Here is an 18,198-nt window from a genome sequence, read left to right as displayed (position 1 = left end):
AAAATTTCTAGCTAAATCAAATCTTGCCAAAAGATCTAAAAGAGAAAGACTCAAGAAAAGAAAAAACAGCACTGCTGAATTACGAAATCATGTAACTGTCCCTTTAACAAAGGATTTTTTCCCATCATAAAATCACTTTATTTTTCTTTAATTTAATAAACATGTACTGAGTTCCAACCATTGATTAAGCACCTAGAAGTCATAAAAGCAAACTTCTGATTTAGACTGACTTATTAAGGCAAAATAAAACATAAAAATTATTAGTTTGGAGGCCAGATTAAGTTGCCTATGTTTCCACTTAGGGAAATAAAGAATATTTACAATGCCAGGTAAAGATAAAATATATTTTACACATTATACTACCCCGTATCACAGTTTCTTGGGCACAAATAATACACATTCACATACACCTAGTCAAATCTATGATGAATCACCTTAAATTTTGCAACAAACATCCAAAAGGTGAAGACCTCTACCCAATTGACCTAAACAAGGAGAAATAAAATAGCCTTTTTTCTTTTTGGAGGTCTGGCCCTTTTCCCAGCTCTATCTGACTCTAAAACTAATTAATCTGAGTTCAACAAATGAAAGCAAGAACTATTATGAAGGAGCTCAAATAAATTCTTATGATGGTCACAGAACATGCAGTCTTTTCCCTTTAAAACATTACTAAGTGCTAAATAAGGCTACAATTAACAAGGTGCCAAAAAACAGCAGAAGTACTTCCAGTTTCCTGGTGCCAATTAAATTAAACCTCAGTTGAAAGACAAAGTTCCTTACAAAGTTTTCCCTAATGATTTTTTAAAAGGGGGGCAGGTTTTACCCAACTTGTGAGTAGTTGGAAGTTCTCTACCAAAGTAGCACTTACACCAGACTGACTTTATTCTTTTATTGATGCAAAACATTTGATCATTGATCTCAGTCATGTGAAAAGCAAATCAAATAAAAATAGCCTATTCTTGGTATAGGGTAAAGGCAAATGAATAAACATCTTGAGGAGCATATTGAAAGAGATTTCCTTCTTGAGAAGAAAAAAAAATAAGAAAAAGGGGAGGAGGGAAGGAAGGGAAACAGAAAAAGGGAGGAGGGGAGAGGAGGAAGGAAGGAGAGAGGAAGGAAATGAATTCCAAGTCAAATGACCTTTTACTCTCAAGAATGGTATGACACAAGGACACAGAAACATCAATTCCAAAGAGCACCTGTACCCCTATGTTTATAGCAGCACTATTTACAATAGCTAAGCTTTGGAAACAACCCAAATGCCCAAAAATAGATGAGTGGATCAAGAAGATGTGGTACATATACACCATGGAATATTACTCAGCATTCAAAAAAGATAAACACATGCAATTTGCAGCAACATGGATGGAGCTGGAAGGGATCATGCTCAGCGAAATAAGCCAGAAAGAAAAAGAAAAATACTGGATGGTCTTACTCATAGCAGGAATCTAGAAAATTTAAATAAGGGACCAGGAAAAAGAATAACTATGAGAAAGAAAATATCCAAATCAACAAACAACTATGAACCAGAGATACTCTATGGGCAGTGGAGGGCGGTGAAAGGAAGGCTTGGGGTCAAAATAAGGGGGTTGTAATTGTAAGGGAAATATAAAATTTAAATAAAAAAAATTTAAAAAATAATGGTATGAAACAGATGAATGGTAGAGAAAATAGAAAATCAATAAATTTAAGAAACTCAGCAGTTAGTGATTAGAACTTTTCTTCAAATATCTATTACTGAAATATTACTGCTAGAAAAACATGACTATATTTAGATTGTAATGGAAAGCTTACCTGCACACCATTAAGGGAGGCTACCCCCATATACAGGAACACACCATAAAGTACAGGCATAGGAATAAACTAGAAAGGAAAAAAATCAGAAATTAAAATAATAATAATAATAATAATAATAATAATAATTTATATAAACAGTAATGGAGAAGGGTAGTTTAAATAGAGGCTAAATCTGAAACTAAAAGGCAGGATATAAATATTGTAGTAACCTCTGATTAATGTACTTTATTCATCACTGATAAATTTCTAAAACCTTTGTACTAGAACTAAATGGAGAATGAAGGAGACTTTCAATTTTTGTTTGATACTTAACTTGCATTTTTTTCCAAAATGAGCATGCATGACTTTAAAAAATAACTATTTTTAATAATAAAAAAGTTACTGTTTCCCTTTGCCCTTAAAAGGAACGACTATGTAAACCAGATGCTTGCATGGATTGTAAGGAAGAAATAGAAATAGAGGTTGCTTTGCCCCTGAGACCAAGTTCCTTTTCCAAAAGTATGTTGATTTTTTTTTCCTTAAAAATTTTCACCAAGTATTCTATAAGCTTGGTGTATAAATGACTCTTTCAATTAAGTAAACATCAAACGACTGCCCCCTCCTCTTTCTTCCTCTCAGGAATATTAAGAGGACTAACTAATGAGAACTCTGCTTGAAAGGAACATGGAGCATCTGGAAGCAATTAATTACACACATGGATTAATACACATCTTTTAAAACTGAATTAATACATTCTCATACATTAATTAGCAAGAGTCTAATACATTAATACAAAGTGTTTTAACAATGGGAAGTTTCAATGTGATGTTTATCAGTTGTATCTATCCTAGACCTTGGAAATGTCCCCCGCACTGAGGAAGTTAAGTAAATCAAGGTGATTCTGTTCTTGGGAGGTCTACTTTCTGGACAACAAAAAGTTTTCAAAGTTGGACTTTGAAAAAAAATTCAAGTTATTTCAGGGTTTTCGGAGCTCAAGTACTAAAACTGCAATCAATTAAATCCAATCTTACCAAATTTACAAAAGGGGGCTAATATAGTCAGAAAACTACGGCTTTAGAGTGATGGCTAAAGAACTTATTACATGTATTAAGTGAAGCACAATTTCTATCATCCTCTTCTTGTGAGCACATAAACAGTTCTGAGCCGAGACCAAAATTTTGGCCAGCCCTGGTGAAATAGTAAATTCCAAAATGTGTCATGAATATCTCCAATTGTTATTGGTTATAGGAATTGTTAAATATATATGGAATATTTTTTATTTGTAAAAAACATCTTCTTACAAAGAATAACAATATTAACATAATTAATTTGAGCTTGAAATAAAAAAAAGCAATATGGAATGTGTGCGTGTGGGGCAAGTCTGCAATAGCCACCGCAAAGAGGTGAGCGCATCATGTTCAAGCCCTGCAGCACTGACAAGTGCTGGTGTATCTTTCAGCACCTGTATGTTTCTATTCTGTCTTAGTCCTCTGTACACAGTTACCAAAAATTAAAACTGAAAGTAACAAAGGAGCCATTTTATAGCTTTGACTCATTTCTTAATAAATGTATCTTTTAATTTTATTGAGGAATTGTTGGCTTTAACACTGTCTATGATTGATAGACATGGGATCACCCTTCTTCAGATGTCTGTCACCACCCCCACCCACCACCAAGGAACCCACAGTCCCTCCGGCTCCCTTCACACTGAGCTCTGTACTCTCTCCTTCTCGTTTGGTAGGCTTAATTCTACAGACAGATTTCTAGGATTGTTACTGGTCTGATTTTCTCTATACTCCACAAATAAATGAAACCAGCTGATACTTGTCTTTTTCCTCCTCACTTATTTTGCTTAGCATTGTTTTTAAAATATCTTCTGCAGATAGGGGCACTTCATTTTTTCCTTAAAATATGATGACTTCTTATTTTATTTCTAAATTCTTGGGAGAAAAGACAGGTGCAAAGAGAGACATAGAGTTCATGGGAAACTAGTTAGAAGTTCTGCATTAGTTACTATTTAATGTGAGTAAAGTGTTTTTCTAAAAGACTTGAAAGAAAATGATCACAGAAGTGATCTGAGGCCTTATCCCCATGGCTCACTTCAGATTTGCTAAATATTTTCTCCAATGTAGTTCTAATGCCAGTGTGAAAGAAAAGTATGCTTTAGAACCTGTTTGTTCTCTCTGAACTAATATTGATACATATTTCCAAATCTACCTCCTCCCTACACACACACACAAACAAAATTATAATGGGCATGCATAGGAAACTAGCTTTAGATATGATAAAACTTTAAAAAGCTATTCTTTGATGAAAAGGAACTAATTCATAGAAGAAAGACTATTAATTTGATTCTGGCCAACTTCAAGGTATTAGAGAGGTCTTATGAAATTTACCATTTTCTTTATAACAGTGCAGTGTCTCAATAAAAATCTTCCAGTCTGAAAATCCTGGTGAAATTTAACAGAATTACTGGGTCAGAGATATTTTTTATTGGATTTGGTTATTGAGTCACATCAGAAGGTCATCCTTAAAAACTCATCACAATAGACTCATTCATCACAATAGAAATTTCCCAAAGGAAAGAATTTGTTTTCAAAAGATGAGATCCCATTTTAAGTTAAACTACTAGTAATACACATACTAATAGTGGACACATTTTAATGAAGCAAGAATAGATAAATACAATTACAATAGATCTAATTATTACATCTAATATAATGTAAATAAATGAATTAAATATTTTAAATGTAAATATTACTTTGAAGATTTAATAGTGAAATCATATCACCAAAATTTTCAAATTCTGGTGAATGAAATTCTACTTTTTTCTTATTCCTCTCTTTGACTTCTGATAATACTAGAATATTCCCAAAAGAAAAAATACGAAAGAATTTAATAATGGTAGATTGTAGTTGTACAAAGCAGATTTCAGTGTAGAAGAGATGTCTCTCAGAAGAAAAAGAGTCATCATGTGTACGTATGTGTGTGTGTGTGTGTGTCTGTGTGTAAAACACAGAATGAGGTGTTGATTGTGGCATAGAAGTGTGATAGAACTGGTTTCCAAGTCTGTCTCTCACAGTTGTGAAACCCAGAGAAAATGATCCACTTCTATTAGTATTATTCTCATATATATAGTGATTCAGATATAAAGATACATACCATAAAATATCTAGCTCAGCACCTGCTTCTCAATAGACACTCAATAAAAGAAAAGGTGACATTGCTGCCATTATTATCATCAGGACCTTCACTGATGAGTGAGCTAAGAAGGTTGCAGCTACAAATCAAAACTCTCTTTGGCCCTCCACAGTGGGGGTAAGGGTGGTAGGAGGATAGGCCTGGGGGATGACAACAGGGTCAGACTGAAAGTCTTGGTTTTACTTAAACTCTATAACATTGACCTATAACAATGTCAGGAACATGTTATTAAAATAATACACTAGTGCCCTTAAACCTGAACAATTTGCTCAATAAGGAAGCTCTGACTTTTGATGTGGTCCTTAGTCACTGAAGAAACTGTGAATGGTGAGGAGTTGGAGAAAAGGTCATTTTACACAAGAGAACTGGAAATTAGCTCGGAGAAGTGGGGGAAGATAATCTCATAGGAAATGACAGTGAATGAGTTCTTTGAACCACAGTGTAGCCTTGTTTTAAGAGGCAGTTAACTGAAGCCTGAGATCAGGATTTGGTGTCCACAATTGTGACTATTTACATCTGGCAACTTTGGATTGACCCAGAGTCATTGTAAAAATCAGTGAAAAAGGTGGTTCAACAAACTCGTTCATTAGGCAAGGGTTTGCGCAAAATGTGGAAAATGAAATCATTTTGCTAAAATGTTTCTACTATATTGTGGGAAACATAGATTTTAAAACAAAAAAACCAATCTAACATTGGCTATTCTGATTTCTTACTTCAGTGACTAAGGCTATTCCTTACTTCAGGGATCAGTCACATCAGCTAATGTTAGATTGTGTGCTCCTATTACTACTGAAGTTTGGTAAGTTATGTGCTTTCACCACAGAACCCTAATTAGCACATTTGAAAAGTCAGTATATCAATAGGAAGAAGCAGATGTTCATGGCAAGTTTAACTGAAGTCAAAGTTATGACTGAGTAAAACCCAAGGTTAACAATTAACCACACAGAAAATGGTGTCAGGGGTTACCCTTGGAGGAAGAAACCTTTTCCCCTTTACCCCATGACTGTGCATATTTTAAAGAAACAGGTGACAACTTAGAAAATGGTTTTACATAAGAACTGACTTTGAAAAGAAGATCAAATGAATTGTGTGAAGAGAAATGTATGGCTTTTGCTTTTTAAAAAAGAACTAGCTTAACATATTTCCTCCCCTCTCCCTACATCACATATAAATTGAGTGGCCTCAGATGATCCTAGTAGGTTTTTTTTCCAGTATTAAGCAGTAATTTTCTCCCATTTTAGTTGTCCCCCATGCCTACTAATGCAGAGACTTTGAACATGTTTAGATCTCTGCTAAATCTGTCTTTTTATGTGAGAAAATGTAAGGAATTTTAGTACACTACCTTTTCATTCTGAAAGATACCCCTTGACCTTGGCTAATAACAGCAGTACATGCTTCAAATCTCATCACTGATTTCAGAACTGTTGGGAAGTAGGAATAACTGGCTTCCTGGGCTGGCCAGACAGTTTAGATCTGTGTTTCTGTAGTGGAAATATCGCCTGTGAAACTAAAGTTCTCTATCAGGAGACTAAGAACGGTGAAGAACAGCAAAAAGATGAAAGGCAGATCCTGGAGCTTACTGTTCCCATTTTTCTGGCAAGCCCAAAGAAATAGAGATCAAGAAAAGTTCACTGCTACTTCTGCTGCCTTTGCTTGAGTTAGTTTATCTTTAACGTGAGGAGTGGCCCAAAATTATTTTTCAGACTTGTTTAATGTTTTAAACTCTAGAGGAGAGTATTTAATTTGTATTTGGCAAACTTTGCTTGAGCTTCTGCAATAAGCCACATACTCTGCTCAGTAACAGGAGACAGAGAAAGGATAGTGATACAAGGATGACAATGATACGATATGATTGTAGTAATAGTTCCCATCTATTGAGCTTCGTTTTTGACTTAAGGTCTCTGAACAGATATTTTTCCTATTTTATTTTTTCAGAGAAGAACTGGGGTATAGGCTAGAGATGTAGGGGGTGAGAGGATTCACCAGAGACAGAGTGGGGAGCAGAACAGGCAGACCGAATGAAATACACTGCTAAAGGGAGCAGTGGGTGAGACAAGAGAGGTCTGCTGCGCCATAAGTGGGTCAGCTCCCTGGCCAGGGATCAAACTTAGGCCACAGCAGGGATAGGGCTGAAACTTAACCCCTAGGCCACCAAGGAGGCCCTGAACAGATTAAAAAAATTTAATTCTCCAATAACACCTACAAAAAATACTAATATTTGCATTCATTTCACAGATAAGAAAAAATTGGAATAACTAATCAGGTCACAGAGTTTTAAATGGTAGAGCCAAGATTTGAACTTGATCCTTAGGGACTAAGGTGTCTGGATTTGGCTGCTGGGCACCCCCTAGGCTCAGAAAAATGACATCACGGTTCAGCCCAAACATGTCATCCATTAGTGAACTGAACTGGAAGAGCCCCTAGTATGGCCATGGACAGTGCACAGGCCATACCCTATCAGTAGCTGAAAGAAGGTGGACCCTACCTACTAAATAAAGGTGAGCCAACCAAGAATTACTTAAGGCAAAAGCAAAGCACCCTCATGCCCCTTGATCCTTTATATCTGTTTTCTAACTTGTTTCTATATATCAAGGTGTTTTGTATATTAGGGGTCTAAAGAATTATTGTAAAATAAAGAACATAAGGACTTTCAGCTTTTACTCCCCTGCAGTCATATTCAGGTATAGTGTGAACAAATAGCAAGAAGCTTTGCTGAAAATGCAAGTGTTGCATCTCTCCCTAAAAATAGCAATTTAGACGATATCTGTAATCTTTGTGTCCCTTTGGAATCATATATGATTACTCAAGATAACTTGGTATAACAACAACAAAAGAACTTCTAAACACAATTGACTTTTTTGAATTAGGGTTTTATACTGTACAAATGAAAAGAAATAAGATTTTTTTAAAAAGAAAAAAATGGGTGAGGGTGCTAAACTAATTTGAATTGATGAAAAGATTTCTGCCTAGTTATCCCGTATTTGTGGCAAAGCAGACCCCAAAAAAGAAATTCTGCAGTTGTGTCTTGTAAGCCCATTTCCTGGAGACCCAGGAGCAGAGTCTCTCACAACATGGGGTCATAATTTCTTTCAAAGACCTCTCTACACACTGATCACTCCAGATGGGTCCCATTGCCTATGTGCGAGGGCAGTTTCCTCTTATTCATGGGGATATGTTCCAAGATCTCCAGTGGAAACCTGAAATTGCAGATTGTACAAAATTGTACATAAAACATCTTTTTTTCCTTTGATAGTTTAATAGATTAAACTATCTTTGATAGATCTATGATAGTTTAATTTATATATTAGTGACAGTGAGAGATTAATAAAAATAGCTAATAAAATGGAATAATTATAAAAAAGGTACTGCAATAAAAGTTATGAAAATGTGGTCTCTTTTTCTCTCATTACCTTATTTTTCAGACTGTGGTTGGAGCATAGGTAACCAAAACTGGAAAGTGAAAGCAAAGATAAGGGGAGACTACTGTAGAAAGTTGTTAACTAGTCCAGCCACTGTGGAAAGCTATGTGGAGGTTTCCCAGAACACTATAAATGGAGCTACCATATGATCCAGCAACTCCACTCCTAGGGATCTACCCAAAGACACACAAACTAATTCGAAAGGAAACCTGAACTCCCGTGTTTATTGCTAAGAAATGGAAACAACCCAAATGCCCCCAATAGACAAATGGATCAAAAAGTTTTGGTATATTTATACAATATAATACTACTCAGAGATCAAAAAACACAGACTTATGCCATTTGCGGCAACATAGATGGAGATGGAAGGGATTGTGCTAGCCAACATAAGTCAGAAGGAAAAAGATAAATACCAAATGGTCTCACTTATATGTGGAATATAGATAAACCAAAGAAAAGGTCAAAAAAAGTCAAAACTAGCAAGCTGAACATAGAACTGAGGCATACAGCAGAGGGAGAGTGGGGGGCAAAACAGGAGAGGGAAGAACACAAGGGAATATGGAGATGGTTCAAGGGTGATAGGGTGGCAGGAGAACTATGGGATTACAACAGTGTAAGGAAAAAAAATTAATTAATTGCTGGGGGAAAAAAAGCTGTTTTTTTACTTTCCCACAGATGCTGGGGTCTATGGGATGACAGATAAGCACAAAGGATTTGAGCTATGCAACTAAAACTCACCACAACTTCCAACCTACCCAAAGATGAACTTTGGATTATCAAAGTGATAACAGATTTCCCTCTATCCCAACAGAACATACAATCTTTACTATTTTAATGACCTCAGTATGTAACCAGAAACGAGTTCTCTAAGGTTGTTTTTAATTTACTCCCTATGTATTACATGATAAATACATTCATGATTTTAGTCGGAAGTTAATTAAGCCAATTAATTGACATCATGGAAACCAAGAACAAAAGATGAATATGTAAAGCTTCTGTTTTCCAAGAGTTTCATGTGTATAGCTAACATATGCATTAATCCAAATACTCTGAAGGTTAAATTAGACTTTTACATAGGGTAGGAAATTATTGTTTCACTTTCCTTAAATTCATAGGGTTGGCGATTGAGATGTAAATGTGCTAACATGAGAGAAACAGAGGGCTTTGCCTTTCACCATCTGTATTTTTTTTAAATTCAGGTAAAATTGAAATATATCATTATTACTTCTAGGTACAAAATACAATTCAATATTTTATAGATATTGTGAAATGCTCGCTACAATAGGTCTAGTTAACATCCATCACCACACAGTTACAAATTCTTTTTTGCGATAACATTTAAGAACTACACTCAAAGATTTTCAAATGTGCAATAAAGTATTGACTAAAGTCACCATGTTGTACATTACTTATTTATTTTTATAACTGAAGTTTATACTTTTTGACACCTTTCACCTATTTCTCCTATTTCCCTTCCCAACCTTTGGCAACAACCAGTCTATTTTCTGTATCTATGAGTCTGGGTTTTGTTTGTTTTCTTAGATTCCATAAATGAGATCATATGGCACTTGTCTTTCTCTGTCTGACTTATTTCACTTAGCATAATGCCCTCAAAGACCATCTATGTTGTAGCAAATGGAAATATTTCATTTTGCTTTATGGCTGAATAATATTCCACTGTGCGTATATACCACATTTTCTTTATCCATTTAGTGGACTCATACTGTTTCCTCATACTTTTGACGAAATAACTTTTGAGTTATTTGTAAGCATGTATGACTCCATTACTTTTGAAATTACTTAAGCATTCAACAAACCTTTAAAAACTGGAATTGTTTAATTTTTTTTTTTTTTTTTTTATATAGAGCATGTTTTTTCTTTCTTTCTTTATTTGTTTGTTTTTGTTTATACATGCACTGGGTACAGTCAGAAGCACGGGAGGGTGAGAGAATTCACCAGAGCCAGAGCAGAGAGCAGAGCAGGCAGAAGGACCGAAGTACACTGCTGAGGGGAGCAGTGGGCGGCAGGAGAGGTCTGCGCGCCATGTGGGACCCTCCTCCGGTGGCCGGGAGCAGCCGGGGATCGAACCGGTGCCGCAGAGGCCGCGGGCAGCTTCACAACCCAGCGCTCAACCGCTGCGCCACCAGGGAGGCCCAACTGGAATTGTTTAAGAATAAAAATTTCAGAGAAAATTTGGGAGGATATTGTTAACAATAATTATTTATAGCTTATTAGGTCTATAGGTGATTCTCGTACTGTCATGCAAAGTTTCAGACATAAATTATCAATAATTGATCTGTATTGTTTGTATAATAGAAAAAAAATAAATGTACCACAATAAAAAATTGGAAGCTTCATGACAGGCATATATTAGCATTTTAAATCCTATTTCTACTTCTTTTTTTTTTTTTTTCCTATTTCTACTTCTTAATAAACCTTCACAGATAGTTTATATTTACCTACCTAGGCAGATAGTCAACCCTATCAATCAAACCTATTGATTCATAACTTTCTATATAATGTACCATATCATTTTTCTTCTTCAAATGTTCATTTCTAAAGTTTTAAAATTATGAATCAATAAGTAAATCTCCATTAGTCTGCCTTTCTGGTATTAAGTCTTCTAATTTAAAGAAAATGGAAGCATAATCAATAATTAAGGAAAAAAATTATAAAATGATTATCCTGAATTACTCATGTTATTTCAGAGTCTAATGTGGTAGCAAACAAGGCAGCAAATTTAGGAACAAGTAAACAGGAAGAGATGGGAAGAAAGGCGGAGGGCACGAGGATGAAGGGAGATTAGTACAAAATGTGATAGGAGAGTACTTCGGTCCTTCTGCCTGCTCTGCTCCCCACTCTGGCTCTGGTGAATTCTCTCGCCCTCCCGCGCTTCTGACTGTACCCAGTGCATGTATAAACAAAACAAACAAACAAACCAGCAAACAAATAAATAAAGCATGCCTCTATAAAAAAAAAAAAAAATGTGATAGGAGAGGAGATCACTCAGGCAGATTGAACTTTATGAATCTGTTATTTCATAGGTCAAAAAGTATGAATATTGATAATTTAAAGTTTCAACCAATTAATGTCATTAATAACAAAAACAACAGAGGTAAAGAATGAGAAGGAAATCAAGATAAAAATTTTTTAAGGCCTCATTCTATCTGCCCCATTTCAGTGTGTTATAGAATTGTTGAGAATCTTCAGGTTATTTCACAGGAGATTCTATTCTTCACATATCCAATTACCTATCAGTGTTCTGAGAAAGAGGAAGTGCATTTCACATATTTACCTTCAAAATGGGAGCCATAAAGACTGACAGACCCGTCAGAATAAACACAAGGGTTCCAGTGACTCGTTGTTCCCTGAAACCAAATCAAAAGATTATCACTGCACCATTTATTTCCATTAATCACATTTTTCTCTTTTACCATCAAAAAGACTAAAATTTTTTTACTAAGATAGCAAAACTATTGATATTATATGCAGTTAATGCCTCAAGGATAAATAAGATCAACATAGTTATAAAATTCCCTTTAATGATTGCAGTGCAACTTGAATTCCTAAAGATAAAAGTGATTCAGCTAAATTCTTTGCTTATTTTAGAATCAAAAGAGAAAAATCACTTGCTCTTGGTCTATCAATTTTGGACACTTTGAAGTCCTTATTTTTTTAAATAACTTGTTCTGTTGTATAATTACACCTTCTTTCACAGGAGACAGATATTACATTGTCCCACATTCTAATTAATGAACAGCTCAAGGAAATTTCATCAGTGCAATAAATCCCATCAGTCTAATATCCAAATATACAACATTAAAAGCACTTTTTAACAAATATGACTCCCATTCAACCCCCAAGAAAGAATCATCCACTGTTACAACATGAGAAACGATGGCTCTGCTGTGTGAGCTATTCACCCTAGTACTCGGGAGCAGGGATTGCAAAAAGTACTCAGTAGAGGATAAAGGACATCTAGTGCCTTTCATGGCTACCCAAATTTAACAACCAGAGGTCACAGTTTCTCAAAGCTAATGGGGACAGAAAATGAACTGGAAAATAAGAATTCATTTCCCTTCACAGAATCTTAAAAATCATAAGACAGATTCTCAATAAAGCTTAAAGACTAAGGGGTTTGGCCTTCAGATATGACTGTGATGGAGTAAGAACCACAATACCAAGATGATCTCTATGTTAAAGAAATAAATGGCTTATTTGCATTTTTATGTTGCATCTTTCATTAATCAAAGGAAATTAATGTATCATGAGAAGTGAACTAAAAAAACTTATAGAACACTCTCTTTCTGGTAAAAATTTAGCCCCCTCCAGAAAAGCAAGTATAGGAATAAATTAATCATCATAGGCCCTTTCTCCTCAACACTTGCCACTGGCACAAACATATGAGCCTGATGTGTTTGGTTAAGCCACTCCCCTCCCATTTAACATACCTCACTCCAAGAAATTTTGGTTGTTCTCCAGGGGCAGAAGTCTCTGTCTCCATCTTCAAACTGTCAATGTGAGCAATGGAGATGACAGTCGCAGCCACATACCATGGAAGAGCCATGAAGGAGCAAATCACCATGAGGATGGCCACCCAAAAGAGGTCCAGGTGGTACCCAGCACCTTTCTGTAGAGAGGGATAACAAAACCATGTGGTGAAAACACTCTTATTTGCCATCTAATTGTATTTCCAGATGGGAATTAAGGTTACAAAAAGAATTCAACTTACCCCGTTTGGTAAAAATATTAACTAGAAGGTATGGGAGGGCACTTTATCATCCTTATATTATTCCCCCCAGCTATTAAGCACAAATCTGCCACACGATACCTCCTCTAGATTCAAATAATTGTTAGATTTAAGTCACAGCTTCCTTATTATTGTTTTTTTTTTTAATTTGTTATACTTTCAGTATTTTGTGACCAGAGTGATGGAGAGATAGATGTCTAGCTTGAAAAGGTATTGTGGCCATAAATGCCACACCTGAGAGCAACCTAGAGAAAGTATGTATTATCCTCGCCTTCATAGTATGTAAAAATAATTGCTTAACAATTTATCATTATCACAATAACATTTACTGACTAGCAGAGCAGACAATGTAACAAAAGGTCTAGTTCTTTTACTCACTAAATAAATATTGTTAAATGTTCCACAATGTTATTTTATGGTTATATTTCTCTGCTTTATTTGTCAAGAAATCAAATGCGAAATACCCCTACGGAGACGGAGAAAACAGAGCAGTCCATTTTCACAGCATGGGAGCAGCAGCACCGCAAGCCAGAGTATGACCAATTTGAGGAAATGGAAGAGTTGATTTTTGAAAATGAGAATGTGATTTACACTAGGAACCTGGTGACTGTTATGGTTCAGATCCTGTTACAGTTAGTCAGAACACTGCTCTCTTTACAATGAAATGCCAAAACCTCGTCCCTGACTTGCACACATGGGCGAGCCATGTTCTCAACTCATCACAGTCAAGGGTGGCAGACACAAGGAAGAAAGCATGTATTTACTCAGTGCAGGATTGGCTATGAATGAAACTCTCCTTGACAGACAAATAGTTTAAAACCAGGACATTCAGTATAAGTGGTTTTGAAGACATAAGGGTAAAAACTGGGAGTGTGGTAAGGTAGGGGAAAGGAGGTAAAGGTGCGGGGGAGCTGAAATAAACTTGTCCAATAATGACTAAGAAAGTAGATATCACTGTTGTCCTTTCCAAAAATACTGATTCATCCTTTCCACAAATACTGTTTGCCAATTTACTATTAGGTTGGTGTTGGAGACATATTTGTGAATAACATAGATACTTCTGGAGGTTTCAGTCACCTGAGACAACAGTGATCTAGGCCGTATAGGAATAAATTAGGCAGTATCTTACATAGTAACATATACTAAGGAGAACTTTAAGAACTTAGGTTTGTATACTGAGTCCAACGTGAGGTCACTGGAAGCCTTAAATGTATGAGTGCTTTGATTTGCTTATGTACTAAACACTATGGCTATCATTTCAAGAACACACTAAAGAGGGTCAAGGGCAGTAAAACCAGTTAAGACCCTGCTGCCATAATCCATGCAAGAGATAGTGATGGCTCAAATCAGAGTGACTCACTGCTTTGAAGATGTCAAGAACTGGTTGGATTCTGGCTACTCCTTAAGGTGGAGCCTCCTGGATTTGCTGCCCTCTGCTATGGATACACCTTATGACTTTACTGTAGGCCATTCATGGTCTAGCCTCTTTTCACATCAGTAGCATTATCTTTCACCTCTCCTCTACTTGGATCCAATGTCATAGACACTTTTTTAAAAAGATTTATTTATACAAGATTTATTTATTTATGTATGAATTTATTTATTTATTTATTTATTTATGCAAGAACCAGGGTACAGGCCAGAAGCGTGGGAGGGTGAGAGGATTCACCAGAGACAGAGCAAGGAACAGAACAGGCAGACTGATGAAATACACTGCTGAGGAAAGCAGTGGGCAAGACAGGAGAGGTCTGCCGCACCATGTGGAATTCTTGCCCACCGGTTGGGATTGAACCTGCGCTGCAGATGCTGTGGACAGCTTCACAGTGCGGCGCTCAACCGCCTGCGCCACCAGGGAGGCCCCACTTTCAACCACATGTAATTCTTCAAATATGTCTTATACACTAATTCCCTTTGTGTCTTTGCTCATACAGCATCCTCCACAATGGATAACCTCTACTCTTCCTTATTCTTCCCTTGGCTCAGTCTTCATTTGTCCTTAAGATTTAAATCAGTCTTCACCCTTTCTGGTAGTTTTTCTTGCCTCAGTTTGTCTGAGACATGAGAGTGCAGTTGGTTATATCTCCTCCTTTATATTCCCTGGTCTATTACTTTATCCTCTGCTCTATCACAGCGCTCATCACACTGTTTTGAAATGGCATGTGTATTTATCTGTCTTTGACATCAGACATAAGTAACATGAGACCTGCACTATATCCATCCATTTTTCTTTGTATCCTGAACAGCTTAGCTGAGAGCACAATGCATGGTCAATTCTCAATTATTGTTTACTGAAAAATGAGTGGCAACTAGTCATGTAAATATTCTCCTAAATAGTAAATACAAATTCTTACTTAGTCATTCAAAAATTAATTTCATTAATTGGCAGAAATGTGAATTAGTGTGGGGGGGGTAAAATAAAAGGGGAGATCAACAACAGCTGGAAATATCATGTAATGTAAAACCCTATTTAGACGAAATCACTCAGGACCATATTAGAGGTAACCAATAAGGTAGTTAATAGGCAGGAGCCTCAAATTCTGTTGCCAAGGAAACTATAATAACCTAAGGATGTACTCAGGCCTTTAACAATGGGTCAAAAAGAATAGCTTTTGCAGAAAAAGTCATGCATGCCACCGTTAGCCACTGCCATGCTTTCTTGCCCCTGTCAATTAAAATGAGTTTGAGTTAGATATCTTGGAGGCTAGCAAAAAGGTGTTACATAATACCAAAGTGGATGGAATGAGGATTTTAGAAAGAAGAATACAAAGGTAACTATGTAAAACCACCAACATAAATAAAAGTTTTGGGACAATTATATAATTAACTTTGTGCATCTTGACATCACTCCTGTCAAAAAATCTTTCCCCTTAATGTTTAAATTTGCAAGTGTGTCACAAATATAATAAGCTTGAAAAATAAAATTTATTTAAGTCAGGGTCCAAATTAAGCTCAGACATTATTATCTTAATATTATATATATATATATATATTTTAAATTCTGGTTCATAGATTTTCCCCATCAATCTGCTGTTTTCCCTTGTAATTTATTTGTTGAGGGCAACCAGGTTATCTGTTTTTCTATTTTTTGCCAGATAACAAGCCAATGAAACTTAGTGACTTAAAACAACTTATCTTTTGTGTTTCTTTGGATTAGTGGGCTTGGATGGATACTGCTTTCTTGAGGTCTCTCCTGTAATTAGTGGCTGAGATTAATGTAGCCTGAAGCCGTGATTGAGATGGATATCTACAAAGGGTTCTACACACACACACACACACACACACACACACACACTAGCATCTCATCCTCCAGGGTCTTTCTCTGTGTCATAGGCTTCTCATAGCATGACAATTTTGAGTTAGAGTTATTCACCATTGCACATGACAACTGACTTCCAAGAATTAAAAAGTAGAAACTGCTAGGCCATTTTATGGTTACAGCTGCAACCAACAATGCATAATGTCCTTATTTGCCATATTCAATTGGCTAAAGTAGTCACAAGGTCAGCCTCTCTTCAAGGAGTGAAGAAGAATGCCACTGTCTGGTGGAGGAATAGCAAGTTTGCACACTGCAGAAAAATATGTGGGATAGGACATATTTTCCAGTCATTTTTGGAAAATGAAAGTCTGCCACATTAGTACTAAAGACTTTGCCATAGTCTAGTTCTTGGTGACTGCTTTTCTGTGTGTCATTTAGCATATTCTTTTGCACTTTATAATTCCTTTAACTTGGCCACTGGGTCTGAACTCTTGATGAAGTATAGTTTTGATTGATATATCTATATATAAGTAGATATATAGATTTTAAGGGTGGAGTGGAAAAAATAATTCATAGACGTCCAAGATTACTTTACACTCCACTTTTTACTTGAGGTCTTCCAGACCACAGAGGTAATATGAATTCCAGCTGCGAACCTTCTTGCAGGTTTATGGTTAGGAATACCTTTGGAGATTTTCTTTTCTCTTGGCAAGGTCAAGAAAGACATGCATTGCTGTTGTCTTTGTAGGCTTTTAAAAATATAGCTGACCAATTAAAAACCTGTAGTTATATTTTGGATGGAATTTGTCTTTTTCCCCCATAGCCCTGAGCTTGGTCTTCTGTCCCTGCAGTTCAGATGGTCATTCTAATCCAGGCCTTAAACCCACAAGGACCACCATAGTCTCTCAGGGCAGGTCCAGGCTTCTGGACTTAGGGACCCTGTAGACTTACTCGTTTTGTTGCCATTGTTTGTTTGTTTGTTTGTTTTTAAGATTTACTTATTTATACACACAAGAACTGGAGTACAGGTAAGAGCTGTGGGGGGGGGGGTGAGAGGATTCACCAGAGACAGAGTGGGAGACAGAACAGGCAGATCAACTGAAATACACTGCTGAGGGGAGCAGCAGGTGAGATGGGAGAGGTCTGCTACTCCATGTAGGTAGCTCCCTGGCCAGGGATCGAACACATGCTGCAGAGGCTGTGGACAGCTTCATAGGTTGCGTCTTAACCCCTTGCGCCACCAGGGAGGCCCAATTTTGCCATTGTTTTTTTTGCCTCCAGTTATTTCTTTTACTTTCCAGCAGATAAGCCATGGTTTATAAAATATTTTTTGTATTTAGTTTGAGCATTTTATTTGTTTGCTGGCTTGTCATTTATTGTTGAGGTAGCATTGGTTTAAAAACTGTATATGACTTAGGGATATTGGTTCATATCTCTTTTAGACATAGGTGACCACACCTACCACCTAAACATTCACAATCCTCCACTACAGTCATTGGGCACCCTTTCATCCCCTTTGCTCCCCCACTTCCATCCTCCCCCCTCTGGTAACCTCAATTAAACAACTGGATTTCTAGAGTTCGTTTTGGTTTAGTTTTATCTATTCCTTTGTTTTGTTTTTTTATAGTCCACATATGAGGAGTTTTAGATATTCTATACTGGGACAGGGCGTCAGCGTTGATTTTGTTTGAATTGTTGGAAATGGATGTTGACTAATATATTTCACTCTGGAAAAAAAATTGGGAAAATATTCTTAGCTATGATATGTAGTTGGCCAAGTTTGCTCTATGTCTTTG

The 18,198-nt window shown here is 36.4% G+C and overlaps 1 protein-coding gene across 2 annotated transcripts in view; it reads right to left on the bottom strand.

Moving 5' to 3' along the window:
- The window catches only part of SLC4A4 (solute carrier family 4 member 4), a 347,176-nt gene that overhangs the window by 10,817 nt on the left and 318,161 nt on the right, over positions 1–18,198 (bottom strand). For both annotated transcript variants that reach the window (XM_037530399.2, XM_054688304.1), the window contains exons 19-21: positions 12,848–13,026; positions 11,692–11,764; positions 1,795–1,863 (exon numbers count right to left, since the gene is read on the bottom strand). In XM_037530399.2, coding sequence (XP_037386296.1) covers positions 1,795–1,863; positions 11,692–11,764; positions 12,848–13,026 — 321 coding nt within the window. The remainder of the gene's footprint in view (positions 1–1,794; positions 1,864–11,691; positions 11,765–12,847; positions 13,027–18,198) is intronic.

Source organism: Talpa occidentalis, unplaced genomic scaffold, assembly GCF_014898055.3.
Source record: "Talpa occidentalis isolate TD23 unplaced genomic scaffold, MPIMG_talOcc4v2.1 talOcc4.6, whole genome shotgun sequence".
Taxonomy (NCBI): Eukaryota; Metazoa; Chordata; class Mammalia; order Eulipotyphla; family Talpidae; genus Talpa; species Talpa occidentalis.
The sequence above is the reverse complement of the archived record's forward strand: the minus strand, read 5'-3'. Positions and strand labels throughout refer to the sequence as shown.